The sequence below is a fragment of the Xenopus laevis genome, chromosome 4S (assembly GCF_017654675.1).
Source record: "Xenopus laevis strain J_2021 chromosome 4S, Xenopus_laevis_v10.1, whole genome shotgun sequence".
Lineage (NCBI taxonomy): Eukaryota > Metazoa > Chordata > Amphibia > Anura > Pipidae > Xenopus > Xenopus laevis.
In genome coordinates, this window is record NC_054378.1 from 71424069 (window position 1) to 71438963 (window position 14895).

Genomic DNA, 14895 nt, shown 5'->3' on the forward strand with positions numbered 1-14895 from the left:
GGTAAAATACCGGCCAGGTGGCAACCCTAAGCCCGTGTTGGAAAAATACTCTTAGTTAGTATAAATTGTAAATTAATTTATGCTAACTAAGAGTATTTTGGCTGATTCACAAAATAGGGTTGTGTTATTAAAAAGCTGCTCCCACGGAACCAGCATTTAGGAAAGTTCCATAGAGTTTGGAGAGCACCTGGAGACTGGAACCATTTTGTAACAGGGACCCACGAGGCAATATCCCGCAAAGTTCCAATATGGGCTACAAGCGTGACCTGCAGAGAAATACCAGCGAAAAGAAAAACTACCTTGACATGTGAGTACATCCAAAATGCGGCCTGGTTAACAAGCTTCCACTGTACTTCATTATATGTAGTTTTTGCCCGACAGGTACAATCCCGAGGAGGATCTCGTCCATGTTTCCCTACTTAAACGCTAATTAATGGAATGTGAGTAGTTCTAGTTTATCGCACCGATTTGTGTATTTTAACTCTATTACACTATCAGCGCACTCTCTTCTACAGACACGCTTCAAGTCTTCGAAGTGCACCGATATCTACTATCTTTTACTTTATTGCAATGTTGATTATGTGTGCCCATTGATAAAAAAACACAAGCTAGATACAGGTAGATGATACACTGATAATTTATGGATATTCACCCAGAATTCCAGCAAACTGATTACACTTTTGTGCAGTTAGGTCATGTGGGATTAAGTATTTGACAAGGTGTTATGGATGCAGACTATAGCTAAATTAGTAAAATCCCAACCATACTGCCCACCCCTCTGGGCACGTATTTCAGTCAGGGACCATTCTGACTGATAATCCTAAAATTATTGGTCCTGATGAAAAATTTCTGTTGGTTTGACAAAAGGAAGTGTAGAGGAGCCGCAGTTCTCAATCTCCTCTTTCCTTCCTGCCATTCCAATTATTTGAGAGGCTGCTCCAGAAAAACAAAATGTAAATATGGCCATACCATATTTATGTTATTCATTTGTTCTGTACATATAGTAGGTCATACCTCCCAAAATTTGAAAAATTTAAAGAGTGATAAAAACATCAGGCTGTGAGTCACAGTTCTCTCAAGAGACTTGCTTATCTTAAAAAGTTACAGTTGTATATTTGCTTATTTTAAATTGTTACAAATGTATTGAACAGCAGCTGCTCAGTGTTCTATGCGCTTTGTGCGCTGGCATCAGTGCAAGAGATCAAAGAGAAACTGCGGGCTGCGGGCTTTGTCAAAATCGAGATTGTTACAGAATTCAAACACAAACTCAGGTTTGGGGACAAAGGTATTAGCACTGGCTTAGCCACCAGCCAGTAAATAGCCCCAAAACTTTTGATCTTGTGCAAAGTGTCTTCAGCACCATGGAATAAATTTGCGATCACCCTGTTTGCAGCAATATAAGGTATTGGCTCTCTTTTTGCTTGCTGGAAAATCGAAATTGTCCCTCAGAAAACAGAACAGTTGGGAGGTATAACATAGGCCAATCAGGCAGAGCTGTCCAATTTTTTCAGCCTTTCCAATGCCATGATTCTATGATCTGCAGAATAATAAGTAGCACAATTGCTTGCCGAAGTCTGGGGTCATAAAAATTACCTGCAATGATGCAATAAGCGTATGATTAAGGGGTGTTCCTGAAACATGCTAGGCTTTTATTCCACAGGAGCCACTTGTGTTTTTAATGAACTAATAAACAATGGTTTTACTTTTTGAGAAGGTGTGCTCTACATATTTCTTGTTTTCATTTTTGAATATTGCAATGATGCAGCCATACGTTACAAGGCTGTACATAAAACTCATGAAGATCATTTCCCCAAACATATTGAATATTGTTGTACCCTCTACACCCCTGGCATTCCCTGCACTCTGTCTTCTCTATTTTATGCTTCAGAGGGTAGCATTTGGCTCTCAGGCTTCTAGTTACTTAGGGGCAGATTTATCAATCGACCATCGAATTGAAAAGTTTTTTCACCGAATTTGGCAATCCTACGATTGAATAAAAATAGTTTGATCGAGCGATTAAATCGTTCGAATGGAACGATTTGAACGATTTAAGCATACGATCAAAGGATTTTTATTGGATGTGTAAAGTTTGTAGAAGGTCTCCATAGGCTAACATAGCAATTCGGCAGGTTTAATTTATTTGACTGTAATGTCTTTTGAAAAATTCCAATAAAAATTATTGAAAACTAATTTGGCGAAGTATTGAAGTCAAAGTTTTTTGGTCGAAGTAAATTTGAAGTCGTGGTATCCTATTCGATGGTCGAATTATCCAAAAAATTACTTCGAAATTCAAACTATTTGTACTTCGAAAGTTCACTCGAACCTTAGTAAATCTGCCCCTTAAAGTCATTCATGTCATAGATAGACATAGAAAGGCTGATTTTTTTTTTAGGGATACACTGAATTCAGTATTCAATTCAGGGTTCTGAATTAGCTGAATTCTAACTATAATGTTAATCTTATTCTAAATCATGATTTTTAAACACTAAGAAATTACATGATACATACATTTAGTTTGTTGATATCATCCTTCATCAACTATACTTGATGTTGTTTCTGCTATTATATCAGATCAGTACTTGTCTGTGTTTTCCAGATTTTCTCATTGAAGAGATATACAGTAGTGAATAAAATCTAAGGATATTATAAGTTACCGAGGAGTTTCATGACCATATAAAAGCACGAGCCCGCAGGCCGAGTGTTTTTATACAGGTCATGGAACTCCTCGGTAACTTATAATATCCTCATATTTTACAACTGGGGGTATTTTATTTATTATACTACACAAATTTCAATGAGTCATGTGACTGGAATGACATCAGAACTCACCGTTTATAACTGATGACATCAGAACTCACCGTTAGGTGATATATAATTTATAAGATATTCATGGCTTTTGTGTATTATAACAAGGTACCTACTGATGTTTTGTGTACACTGCTTCACTTGACTGCATGTAAAATGTGTTTGTCACTCTGATGTGTGCCTGACATTCTCCAAGTATAACTATTTGTCTGCACATCAATCACCTGCTTTTAAAAACTCTTTGTCTTTATTATTTACAAGACAACATTAAAAAAGCTTGTAAGCTTGCTTTACTTGAAACCTCAAATCTGTCTATTGCTGTGTGTTTCAATACATAAATAAATAGTTTAATTATTATGTCAATTATTTGAACAATAAATCAGTAAACATAAATATAGAAATCCAGAGCACCCTGTATGGGTTGCAATCAAAATATGTATTCAATACCGTGTCTATGTCCATTCCATTTTTAATGGATTGTAATTCCACAGTAATTCCACATTCCTCAACTCTAGAGAAGTTAACATCCCATAGGTTGTCTTTATGAATGGCTTTCAGAAAAAAACATGTCAGTCCAGCTGTAATGACACACTCTTTCTGGATGCAGCATAGTTACTAGTACTCTGTAGGCTGGATGAGTTCCATCTGCCAAGTGCCAACACTTAAGCTTTAGCTGTTGTAGGTACACCATCATTCACATGTTTGATAGCTTGACTGAGACTATGTGGAAATGAAAAGCTTTAACTGTTCTGATGAGATGTGCAAAGACTGTGCAGAGGATGCACAAATATATTGATGTGTGCACTGCTATTCTGCATAACACTATGGCAACAGATCATTCTTATGAATCAGGCAGGCATGTATGTTCATAGTTTTAGAAATAAATTATATTAGTGTAAAACAATTTGCAGTATTATGGCAAATTGAATGGTTCTTCATTTCCATTAACTGCTTCTACAAATAAATACAACCCAAGCTTCACATAAATGACAGCCCAGTTTAATACACTCCTTATTTTGGCGCAGAAGGCATTATGGCATAACATATGTATTTTTCATTTTCCTTTCTTTGACATGAGCAGATTTGCTTACACTTTTAAATATTTATTTCCATGAAATTTTGAACTCTTCTTTTTCTAAATCCTACACCCCAGTAAAAAGTGAACGATGAAAACAGATGCATATTTCTGGGCTAGGGCTCCTGTCAGGGGGGAGGGGGGGTATAGGGGTTACTGTAGTCAGAGGCCCTAAGATTTAAAAAAAACATAATTTGCGCAAAGGGTAAAAAAACATTTTGTGAGAGGGTGAGGCTTAGGTGGAGATTTGGCATACGTGGGGAATGGCTGTTGCAAATTATGGCCACAGCCATATGTGTAAGGGAGTTTTTCTTCATTGGGGCCAATGTTACATCTAACATTGACTTTGTGCACAAAATAATTCTTGTGTCCACACTTTCTAATCCTGTGTGCACAGTTTTCAAAACCTGTGTAGCATTAGCAAATAACCTAGACCACTATTTATTCTGCTGTTGATAACCCCTGGCATTCAGATTCAAATCTATATTGAAATCTCAATTTAAAATGACTTTTTGCTATTACTTAAATTGCCAGATGAACACTTCTCCCTTGCTTAGCGAACAATTACTGTCAAATTAACGCTAGCTGCCCAGTATTGATTGTTTGTTTAAACAGTTTACATTTATGTATAATAGAATTGGGATTGAACTGTATTCTGTAAGAGAAATATGTATCACGGCCTAAAATTAGATCACTATAAGATAAGACATCAAACTATGTACAAACCTGAATCGCAAACATATTTTATTTGTATTGAATGCAGATAAACAAAATAAATGATTTATAAAAAAACAAACAAAAAAACAGTGTGCACAGGTCAAAAATGACGTGTTCATTTGTGTGCACCAGAATTTATTGAGTGCGCTGGCCAGGGCTGCCATCAGGGGGGGACAGGGGGTACTGTTGTCCCAGGCCCAGATGGTTTGGGGAGTTAAGGGGGGCCCGGCCGTGCTGTACTTACTTGCATAGCCGGCCCCCACCTTGAGTGAGCTGCAGACAGTGTAGGTGGTAAAGCCGCATGGGTATTGGATGGGTGAAGTTTGAACTTTATCCAATTGCTATGCGGCTTTACCGGGACTTACATTTCACTGGCGAATCAGAGCACAGGAAACTGAAGATACTGGCATCTCCCTGGCTGAGGTAAGTGTAGTTTTCTTTTTTCTTTAAACTTGTAGGGACCCTGGCCAATTGTTTTTTCTAATTATTTTTAGGGACCCTGGCCAATTGTTTTTTTTTTTTTTAAATAACTTGTAGGGGCCCTGACAATTGTTTTTTTTTTACATAACTTGTAGGGACCCTGGCCAATTGTTTTTTTTAATAACTTGTAGGGACCCTGGCCAATTGTTTTTTTTAAATAACTTGAAGGGACCCTGGCCAATTGTTTTTTTTAAAAAAAATGTGTAGGTGCCCTGGCCAATTGTTTTTTTTAAATAACCTGTAGGGACCCTGGTCAATAGTTTTTTTAAATAACGTGTAGGGGGCCCTGGCCAATTGTTTTTTATTTGTGTCTTGTGTGGCCTTCATACGGATGGGTGAGGGAGGGGTGGCGGGGCGGGGCCCAGAAAATTTTTTTGTGCAGGCCCCTGTAATTTCTGATGGCAGCCCTGGCACTGGCATCAAAATTTGTATGTGCGCACAAGTGCACAGCTTAGAAAGAACATTGATTGGGGCCCCACTTTACTTTTCTCAGGGCCCACCACTCAGGAGGCTAATAACGGGGTCACCTTGTCCTGCTAAATTGGAAGCTGACACATCCACCTGTATTACAGACTGAGCTGTTCTGCTAACTGACTGACCTATGCCTTGAGTGTATTAATTAACTAACCTAACCAATAGGAGAACCAGTGGCATAACTACCGGGGGAGCAGGGAGTGTGATTGGGCCAGGGCCCGCACCCCCTCAGGGCCCCCGGCAGCTCGCGCGCCACTGACTCTGATGCTGCTGGCTGATTCCGGGCGGAGAAAATAACGTACGGAGGGGGGCACGGGGCCCAGCTGCACATCCCGGCAGGGGCCTGCCCCCTCTAGTTACGTTACTGAGGAGAACTGAAACTAAATATCAGGAGCAAGTCTGACTGTAAAGGGTTCCATGTTGACAGGGCACCTCTGAATAATTACAAACCCAACACATTGTTTACAACATATAATCAGTAGCTAGAAATGACCAATGAGCAGTAACATATATTGGGCAACTATTGAACTATTGAAAACAATATTGCAGTGAATTACTAAACATGGAGCAAACCATTCCCATTATTAAATAATTATATTTAATATTCAAGTTCTACTGGTCTGTTTAGAAGGAAAGCTATATATCCAGTGCCCAGTTCAACATGGCAGTATGACTAACTGCACAGGTCAAAGCACCCACATGCCCTAGAAGTATAATTGGCCCCTTTCTATATTATTCTAGTCATTTACTACAGTTCCAAAATCAGAACTATTTTACTCAAATAAATATTTTGTTTTACTTTTTGTGATTTCAGCCTCACCTTTTGAAACTGGAATTTACATTTGCATGACTCTTTCCCAGTGCAAGAAGCACCAGTTTAATGCCTCTTTTAAACTAACCCCACATTTCTGTGTGTGCTTTACTACAAAAATTTTTTTTTATTGAACTCAGAAAGTATCGTATGAAATTTCTTATGTACATCTGTGCTTTAAATGTACTAGTCTCTTAATTCTGATGTGGCTATTGTTATTGAAAAACTATGCCAAATGATTTATGTTTAACTAAGGCCACATAAGTAAATGGTCACTTCCATGTTGTGACCTTCCATTAGCAACCACACTGTAACTGGACCTTTTTATTTTATAGTTGTTTAGTGTGTCTGCTGCTGCACACCTGATATCTGTCCGAGTGGTGAATATCCTCTGTGGAGTGAGGTGACACTGTTGGAGATTCCCCTTCTCGTTTGATTGAAGCTGATAATAAAACTGACTGCAAAGAGAAAAAAGTGGGAAAGATAAAAAATTCAGGTCTTTTTTTTTGTTCTATATTTGTGTGTGTGCCTATCTTTTCATTATGCCATGCCTTTCATATACAAAGTTCATTTGATCATTTGTCAAAGAGACTGTCTTTGTTAGGTGGCTAACTTGTGCTGGTTCAATGGGGCATCAGCCAGAGATGTAATCCTTCATGTAGCAGATCCATAAAACAAATTGATCTTTGGTTTGAATGCTTTTAACAACACAGATACATGTAATGGCAGGTCCTGCACAGATTAAACACTCCTCTCCTCTTTCTTTATCTACAGTATATGCCCTGCTACTGTTTTATAATAACATATGGCAAAAAAGAATAAAAAACGGCAACAACAATTGTGATTGTGTAGCTCTAATCTAATATTGTTATGTGAAAAATTGCCATCCTAGCTACGGCGGCAGCATATTAAATGTTAAGAATTAGTTTTTTGAGTGTAGTCTTAGGAAGAGCAGTGGGTCCATTTATTCAGCATTCCTCCTCAACACCATGGAGATGACCTCTGGAAAAAAGCAGGGCTAAACTAATCCAAGAAATGTCAATCTTGAGGCCTCTTCTAAATGTGCTTGCAGTTTAGATTAATAAACTGTCTATTTTTAAATTGTGTGGAAACCTCTTCAATAAATACCCAGCTAGCATGTTAAGTATAGAACAATTCATGCTAAATCACAGGTTCTCTGTACTGGGTAGGAAATCTGACTTTGTTTATTTGTGTTTTTTTCATTGTTTGAGATTAGATATCCAGTTTGATTTAAAAAGCTAATGATTCTAGGAGTCATATTACAGAGACATTAATAATAATAAGTAATGAACCAAGGATGTTCATACAGCTATGGCTAAATTACAATAAGCCAGCTACAACTGGAAGGCGATTTGGGAACTTGTAGTTTAACAAAATAATTTAATATCAACAAAGTCGTAATTGGCTGAGTATCCAAAGAGCTTTGAATTACAGGAAGGACGTCTCCCATAGAGTACATTTAGGGGCACATTTACTTAGCTCGAGTGAAGGATTAGAATAAAAAATACTTTGAATTTCGACTATTCGACCATTCGATAGTCGAAGTACTGTCTCTTTAAAAAAAACCTCGACCACCTACTTCACCACCTAAAACCTACCGAGCACCATCCCCATAGGGTCCCCATAGGCTTTCCTAGCTTTTTTTGATCGAAGGAAAATCGTTCGATCGAACGATTAAAATCCTTCGAATCGTTAGATTCGAAGGATTTAATCGTTCTATCGAACGATTTTTCCTTCAATCGTTCGATCAAAGGAAATTTGGTAAATCCTTCGACTTCGAAATTCGAAGTTGAAGGATTTTACTTTGACGGTCCAATATCGAGGGTTAATTAACCCTCGATATTCGACCAATAGTAAATGTGCCCCTTAAAGTAAAAAAATTCTAACTTTTTAAAAATGATTTCCTTTATATCTTTAATAAAAAAGAGTACCTTGATGGTAGGAACTTGATGGTAACTAATCTGCATGAATCCATAGTGGTAGTTAAACAATCATATTGGGTTTATCTAATGTTTTTAGTAGGCTTATGGTGGCCATAGACATAGAGATCCGCTCATTTGGTGATGTCACCAAACGAGCGGATCTCTCCCCGTCGGAAGGCCCCACACACGGCCAATAAGCTGCCGGCTCGGTCTGTCGGCAGCTTTTATCTGCCCATGTATGGGGGCCTTTACAGTATGGAGATCCAAATTACAAAATAAAAAAACACTTGCCTCATCAGTTAAGGATTTCTAGACTGGCATTTGAAAACTGTGACTAAGAAAATGGTGAATATTCATATGACATGATGCTTCCAGAAATTAGCACCTGACACTATCACAAACAGGAATCCATTCTTAGAACCAATATATGTATATGCATACACAAAATCTGTCAGAAGTGTAAGCCATAGCAACTAATGAGCAGGTAGCATTTACTGGTCACTTGTTTGCAAACATCTAATTGGTTGCCCAGGCTTACTAGTGGGTCTTGAACCAAGGTATCTAGCCAGTGCCAACTGTACCAGGCCTACAATTCTGTCAAATACTGAAAAAATACTTCTTTACATTCTAGCTTCTGAGACAGTAAGACAGTAGCTCAGAATTGCTCACATTATGGAATATGTGGTAATATGCAATTATTTAAAGGAATTGTTCAGTATAAAAATAAAAACTGGGTAAATAGATAGCCCATGCAAAATAAAAAATGTTTAAAATATAGTTAGCTAGCAGAAAATGTAATCTATAGTCTGGAGTGACAGGGAGGCCCATTTATCAAAGGTCGAATTTCAAATTCATGTGAATTTGTTTTTACAATTTTTTTTTTAAATTCGAATATACTCACATGTGACTGGGAGGTTATTTAAGAACAAAATCGAATGTCTAAAACTCGAAAGAATATTACCTACCCAAAAACTGTAATCGAATTAGACTAAACTCAAATCAAGTTTTTTCTATTAACATCTTCAAATGGGTCCCTGGACCTCTGCCATTAGCATAGAGGTGCGGCAGGCAATATATGATTGACAGATTACATTTTTAACCGCGTTTATAACAGGTATGAGTGTTTTAATAAAAAATAATTTTTATGTTATGTTTAATTTGAAAATTACTTTATTATACTTTATACTTTATATGTCTGGGTAACAGGTCCACTTTAAATAATAAAAGTAGACTATAAGTGAAACTTTTTTTAATCTTTAACAAAAAATTTTATGTAACACTCATTTATACACTGTTGGGCCAATTTATTAAAGTTCATATTTTTTCTTTTGCCTCAACTTTATGGGGCTAAAAATTATGTACTTAACAAATTACTCTAAATCACAAAAAGATTCAATATTTATTAAATGTAAAAACCACAAAAACTAATGTACAATCTCTCGATCTAAGAAAATGTGAGGTCATGTAGATCTTTGATCTTTGCTTTGTAAAGTTTTTTTTAAGGGTTTCTTTTTTGTTTGTAATTGTTTGTTATTGAAAATGAGGAATATGAGGTTTTCATATTTTATTCAAATTTGTTTTTATTATTTAATAAATAATTAGACATTTGAGCTTTTTTTTTTTAAAAAAATGTGAGTTTAGTCATGGTTGAAAAACCCCTGTAACTACACAAATTTGAATTCTGATAAATAGGCGTCTATATTCATTGGTTTTTGTGTTCCCTGGGTGTTACCCTGTAAAGACAAATCACAACTTTGTCAGCATGACAGTACCAAATGTGTTCATATAAGGAACATTTTACCAATGGACTAAAATGAAGTAACTTTGTAACCGTACAAACATTTAGGGGCACATTTACTAGTTTTTTAAAGAGACAGTACTTCGATTATCGAATGGTCGAATTTTCGAAGTTTTTTCTATTTGATAGAATTTTGGCCTATTCGATGGTCGAAGTACCCAAAAATGTACTTTGAAATTCGATGTTTTTTATCGAATTTTCACTTCGACCCTTAGTAAATGTGCCCCTTAATGTACAAGTACTTTGAAAGCTATTTATCATAACTTATGTTTACAGGCCTCACACTTAAATACAATTCATGATAGTTTCTAAAACATAAAATGTTGAACTGCAAAAGTAGATATGGTAAGGACAGGCTGAAAAGGATGGAAATAGAACTGCACTTTGGATAGGTTTTTTTTCAGTTATTTTGGGAACCAGCTCTCCACATAAGTGTCAAAGACATTTAAATATTGCACCTGATGGCAACTGCCTACAAAAAAAGTCATTTGGCTTTTTAATACATACTAAGTCATAAAAGCACAGTTAAATGTCTTAAAAAAAGAAAATTAAAGAGGAAAAATGCCAGCATTAAATCATGACTCCTTCCTTAGTTCGCTCATTAAATGTGGCCTTTTGTAAGGTAAAATTATCATTGTAAGCAATAAGATCTTTAAGAAAATAATTCACAGCTTTCTCACCCTTTAATATGATAGACGCCATCGGCTAATTTTTCCCTTAATGGCAACAAAGCTATAAATTTACGTTAAGTCTTGCACTACTGTCACCTCCTCATTGTATTCTGGCAGTGCCATCGTCCTCTCTTTTCATCTTAAATCTGTAACCTGTTAAATGTTAATCCAAGGCACCAGGTTTAGCTACAGTTTAGCAACAGATAAATATGATAACCCACAAGTTAGACGCTGTTAAGGAAAATACAACCTACCCTATATTACATAGGCATACCTCACCTTTAATTTGAGTACTCATAAAACAGTTATATCCAACCCAGAATCCAGAATCTTAATTTCAATGTGTAAACTTTATCTTTTAGACTATAAATTCTACTGAGCAGGACCCTCTTTGCTTCTTGTGTTGGTAATCAGTTTATATTTGTACGTAATCTATATGTTCAGTGTATACACCCTTCTGTTATTTATGTTGTAATAAAATAAATAATCACAATAGCAATTAAAGCTTGCACAGAATTGTACATGTCTGATTAACCCTTGCCATAGGGTTGTTATATGAACACCAGTTCTCACTCTACTCATCTTTCTCTCCAATTTCCCACTGTCCTACTCAGTGGTGCCCTTACTCATCCTCTGCCACCCGACAGATTTAAGAACACTGTGCTCTCAATATGCCAATTTCTGATACAAGTTGCAGATTTACTAAAGAATTTATCAAACCATAACTTTCAAATTTTCCAATTTATGGATGAAAAAAATCGGATTCAGGACAAACCAGTCTTCTAGGAAACAACATCTGTACTTTAATTGTATTATTGGTACTGATCAGATTAACTGGAAAATATAACAATTAAAATATGTATATAGCCCATTGCATTTTATGGGATTAGACATCTCAGACCACCTGGGGTCTAACTGATACTTAATGGTTTAGACAATGATAAATAATGTTAGAATCGACCGAATTGGCCTAGTGAATCTATAAAGCTGGCCATAGACGCAAAGATCCGATCCTCGATTCTTACGATTTTCAGACCATGTATGGAGTGTCCCGACATTTTTCGTCCCGTGGAGATCTATTGTTCGATCGGACAGGTTAAAAGATTTCTGTCGGCTGCCAATAATTTCTCTCTTCGATCGTACGATTTTCAAAGCACCTGCTTTGTCGAACATAACTTTCGTACGATTGTTGTCAGGGGCAGAACATCGGCTGATCTGTTCTTTTACTACTTTATTTGATCTGAATGGTTAGTGGCAGGTTGGGAGATGGGGAAGTCAATCTTTGCATCTATGGCCATCTTTAGTAGTCAATAAGCCATTTAAATTAATCTTTGAAGACTGAAACTGCAGAATTTGTTTTTCTTACTTACTCCTACAGCCCACACAATATCGCACTGTATTGCTCACAACTTGCCCAGGTAAGAAAGTCTTGGGCTTCTACATAGTACATTTTTATGACTGGACAGCATCACACATCAGTCAGATTCAAGGTGGCTGAGTGAATGTGTAGTGAATGAGTACTGAATGCAATTTCAAGTGTCAGAGCTAATTAATTTTGAAGACCACATAGCTATCAGTTGTTACACAATCTGACCATTCATTTCTGTGGTGTTGCACAGAAATTTTAGGTACACATGATTTGCCATTCTGAGCTTTATATCTTCCCCCTACCTGTGCAAATGGTGAACCAGTAGAATAAAAAAGTGGCAAATAAGATAGTTACATAGTTTGCCTTTTTTAACTTTAGCTCTTATCATTCTGATGTTACAGCAGACTTGCCACATTAACTATCACAAAGAGTACACACTGTGCTGAAATGTAACTTTTAAAAGGCAGTTATTTCAGGCTATTAAGCTACCAGCTTTGGTTCCTGATAGCTATTAAAAAACAAATGCAAAACTTTTTTTCAAACCATCCATCATAGCTCCTGTCAACCAAACAAATAACCGTTTTTATACCTCTCTCTCGTCTGTTTTTATTCCAACACAAAGTGTTTCCTGTTTGAAGTTTTTGGCGTTTCTATATAAATAGGTACTTATCACGTTACATAGAGGTAGTGTAGTGACATGTTTTTGTGCCAGCCTGCCCTCCCCTACACTGCTGGAAGCATTTTCAGTGATACTAATAGCTGCTATCATTTAAGAGCTGTAACCTGCAAGCAATAAATGATCGCAGATTCCCAGCTGGGTAATTTTGTTTTCTTTATGTATTTATTTTGCTGTCCATATGTATCTTTGCATTCATCTGACACATTACCAGCATGGGAATCCAAACTAGGGCTCCATCTAAAAAGCTGAAAGAAGAATGTCAGTTTGCTTTCATTCTGAGCTTGAATTTATTTCCAAAGCGTTTCTACAGGATCAGATGGATGGCTATACACTAATGAAGCAGAGACCTTTGAGGCATGGCGAGCTATTGTAACATAGAAAACAGGATTTGTTTTTGTAGCTAAATTGATTATATAAAGAATGTGTGATAACATAGGATTAATGAAAAGAGGAAACCCCTGATCCAGATAGCCTGCCAGTTCAATACTTATTATAAGTTATCAAATATTTTAAAAACTTTGTATCAATCTCCAAAAATGTGGGAAAACATTCCTTCTCATTAAATACTTTGACTTAGGGTCTTATTTATCAAAATTCGATTTTTTCTGAGTATTTGAAAAAAAAAAGTTTGACTAAACTAGAATCCACAATTTGACCTTATTAATTATTTAAAAAGTACAATTTACTCGGATCAGGGACAAACTCTATAAAATTGAGTAGTTTATTTTTTTCCCCGAAAAGCCACATTTTTTTAGATTTTTGCCCAGAAAATAGTTAGCTTTTTGGGCCAATTCCAGCACAGACCATAGAAACTTCCAAATAGGATAGGGACCTCTCCCATTGACTTACATACAACCTCGGGAGATATGAGATGCCATATTTTCGGATTCTGACTTTTTCCATCCTCGGGGTATAATACATCTCGAAAAAAAAGATACAAGTTTTTTTTTCCACTAAAAATTAGGATTTTATAGTAAAAAAAAAACTTGAATTTTTCACGTTTTTGACATTTGCACTTTAGTAAATAACCCCCTTAAAAATAGTTTGCACAACGCCGAAGCATAATCATGTATATTTAACAAGACCAGTATACAGACCAGACCACCATTTTTGAAAAAAAAAAACGAAACCCCAGCTTATAGTGTCTCACCACTACCTGTCCCATCGTCTCTGCTGACTAAAACTCCTCACGTTCTATATCCCTCACCTGCCTACCATGTCCCTGCAGCTCCACAGCTCTTCTACTCAGTGTCTCCTTTTGACAAATGCTATACTGCTAGTAGTGAAAACCTATGAACTGGAAAGGACTCCCCTCCAATCAGCCGGCTGTCAGTAATAACTTTATAAAACAAATCAATAACTAAGGCCTTCCATACATATGTTTAACTTGTGGTCAGTCACACTGCATTTCTTTGTAAGCTTATGGTTGGCAGAATTATACAATAGACTGAACTGCTGGAATCATTAGACTAGAGACACACACTGTTTTCTTCACTGGTAGAAAAAACGCTCATGCTTAAAATGCTTAAGTGAGGTCTTAATGGAAACATTAACAATTCCTAAATTGCTATTTCATGAACTGGATCATGTTTTTCATCTACTATAGCACCATTAAGATGATATGAAAAAAAAAGAAACCTAGGGACCCAGGTACTGGGGATTACATAGCACCAGTTTTTAAAAAATATCGGTATCAGAATTAGAAATCCAAGTGGATGCTTGATCGAAAAAGCTTTAAAAGCATGCTAGTCATAAAGGTAGAAAACATGCAAAAACAAATGCAGCAATTTGCAGTTATTTTCACATGTGGCTGTCGTTACTTTAGTTTTTTAAACAAAGATATTTTGAAACCAAAAGAAAATGCCACCATACCCAGAACAGCTCTATACTACACAGAGCTAAATATCAGTGCAGCTGCATTGTCCTGCAACAGGCATCCATTATCCTCATAATTAAGCATAATGATAGCTTCAACCAGAAGATATCAAAATAAAACAGCTTGAAGTCACTATAAAGAAAACCTTAAACTGAGACCAAAAGGAGATTTCATCGAAATAATGTAACATGAAAAAC

At 36.5% G+C, this 14895-nt stretch overlaps 1 protein-coding gene across 6 annotated transcripts in view; it reads right to left on the reverse strand.

The window, feature by feature from the left end:
• LOC108715569 (E3 ubiquitin-protein ligase RNF220) overlaps positions 1 to 14895 on the reverse strand; it is a 172445-nt gene that overhangs the window by 38294 nt on the left and 119256 nt on the right. For 4 of the 6 annotated variants that reach the window (XM_018260848.2, XM_018260846.2, XM_018260849.2 and 1 more), the window contains exon 5: positions 6725 to 6820. The exons of the other annotated variants lie outside the window; for them this stretch is intronic. In XM_018260848.2, coding sequence (XP_018116337.1) covers positions 6725 to 6820 — 96 coding nt within the window. The remainder of the gene's footprint in view (positions 1 to 6724; positions 6821 to 14895) is intronic. 6 annotated transcript variants of the gene reach the window in all.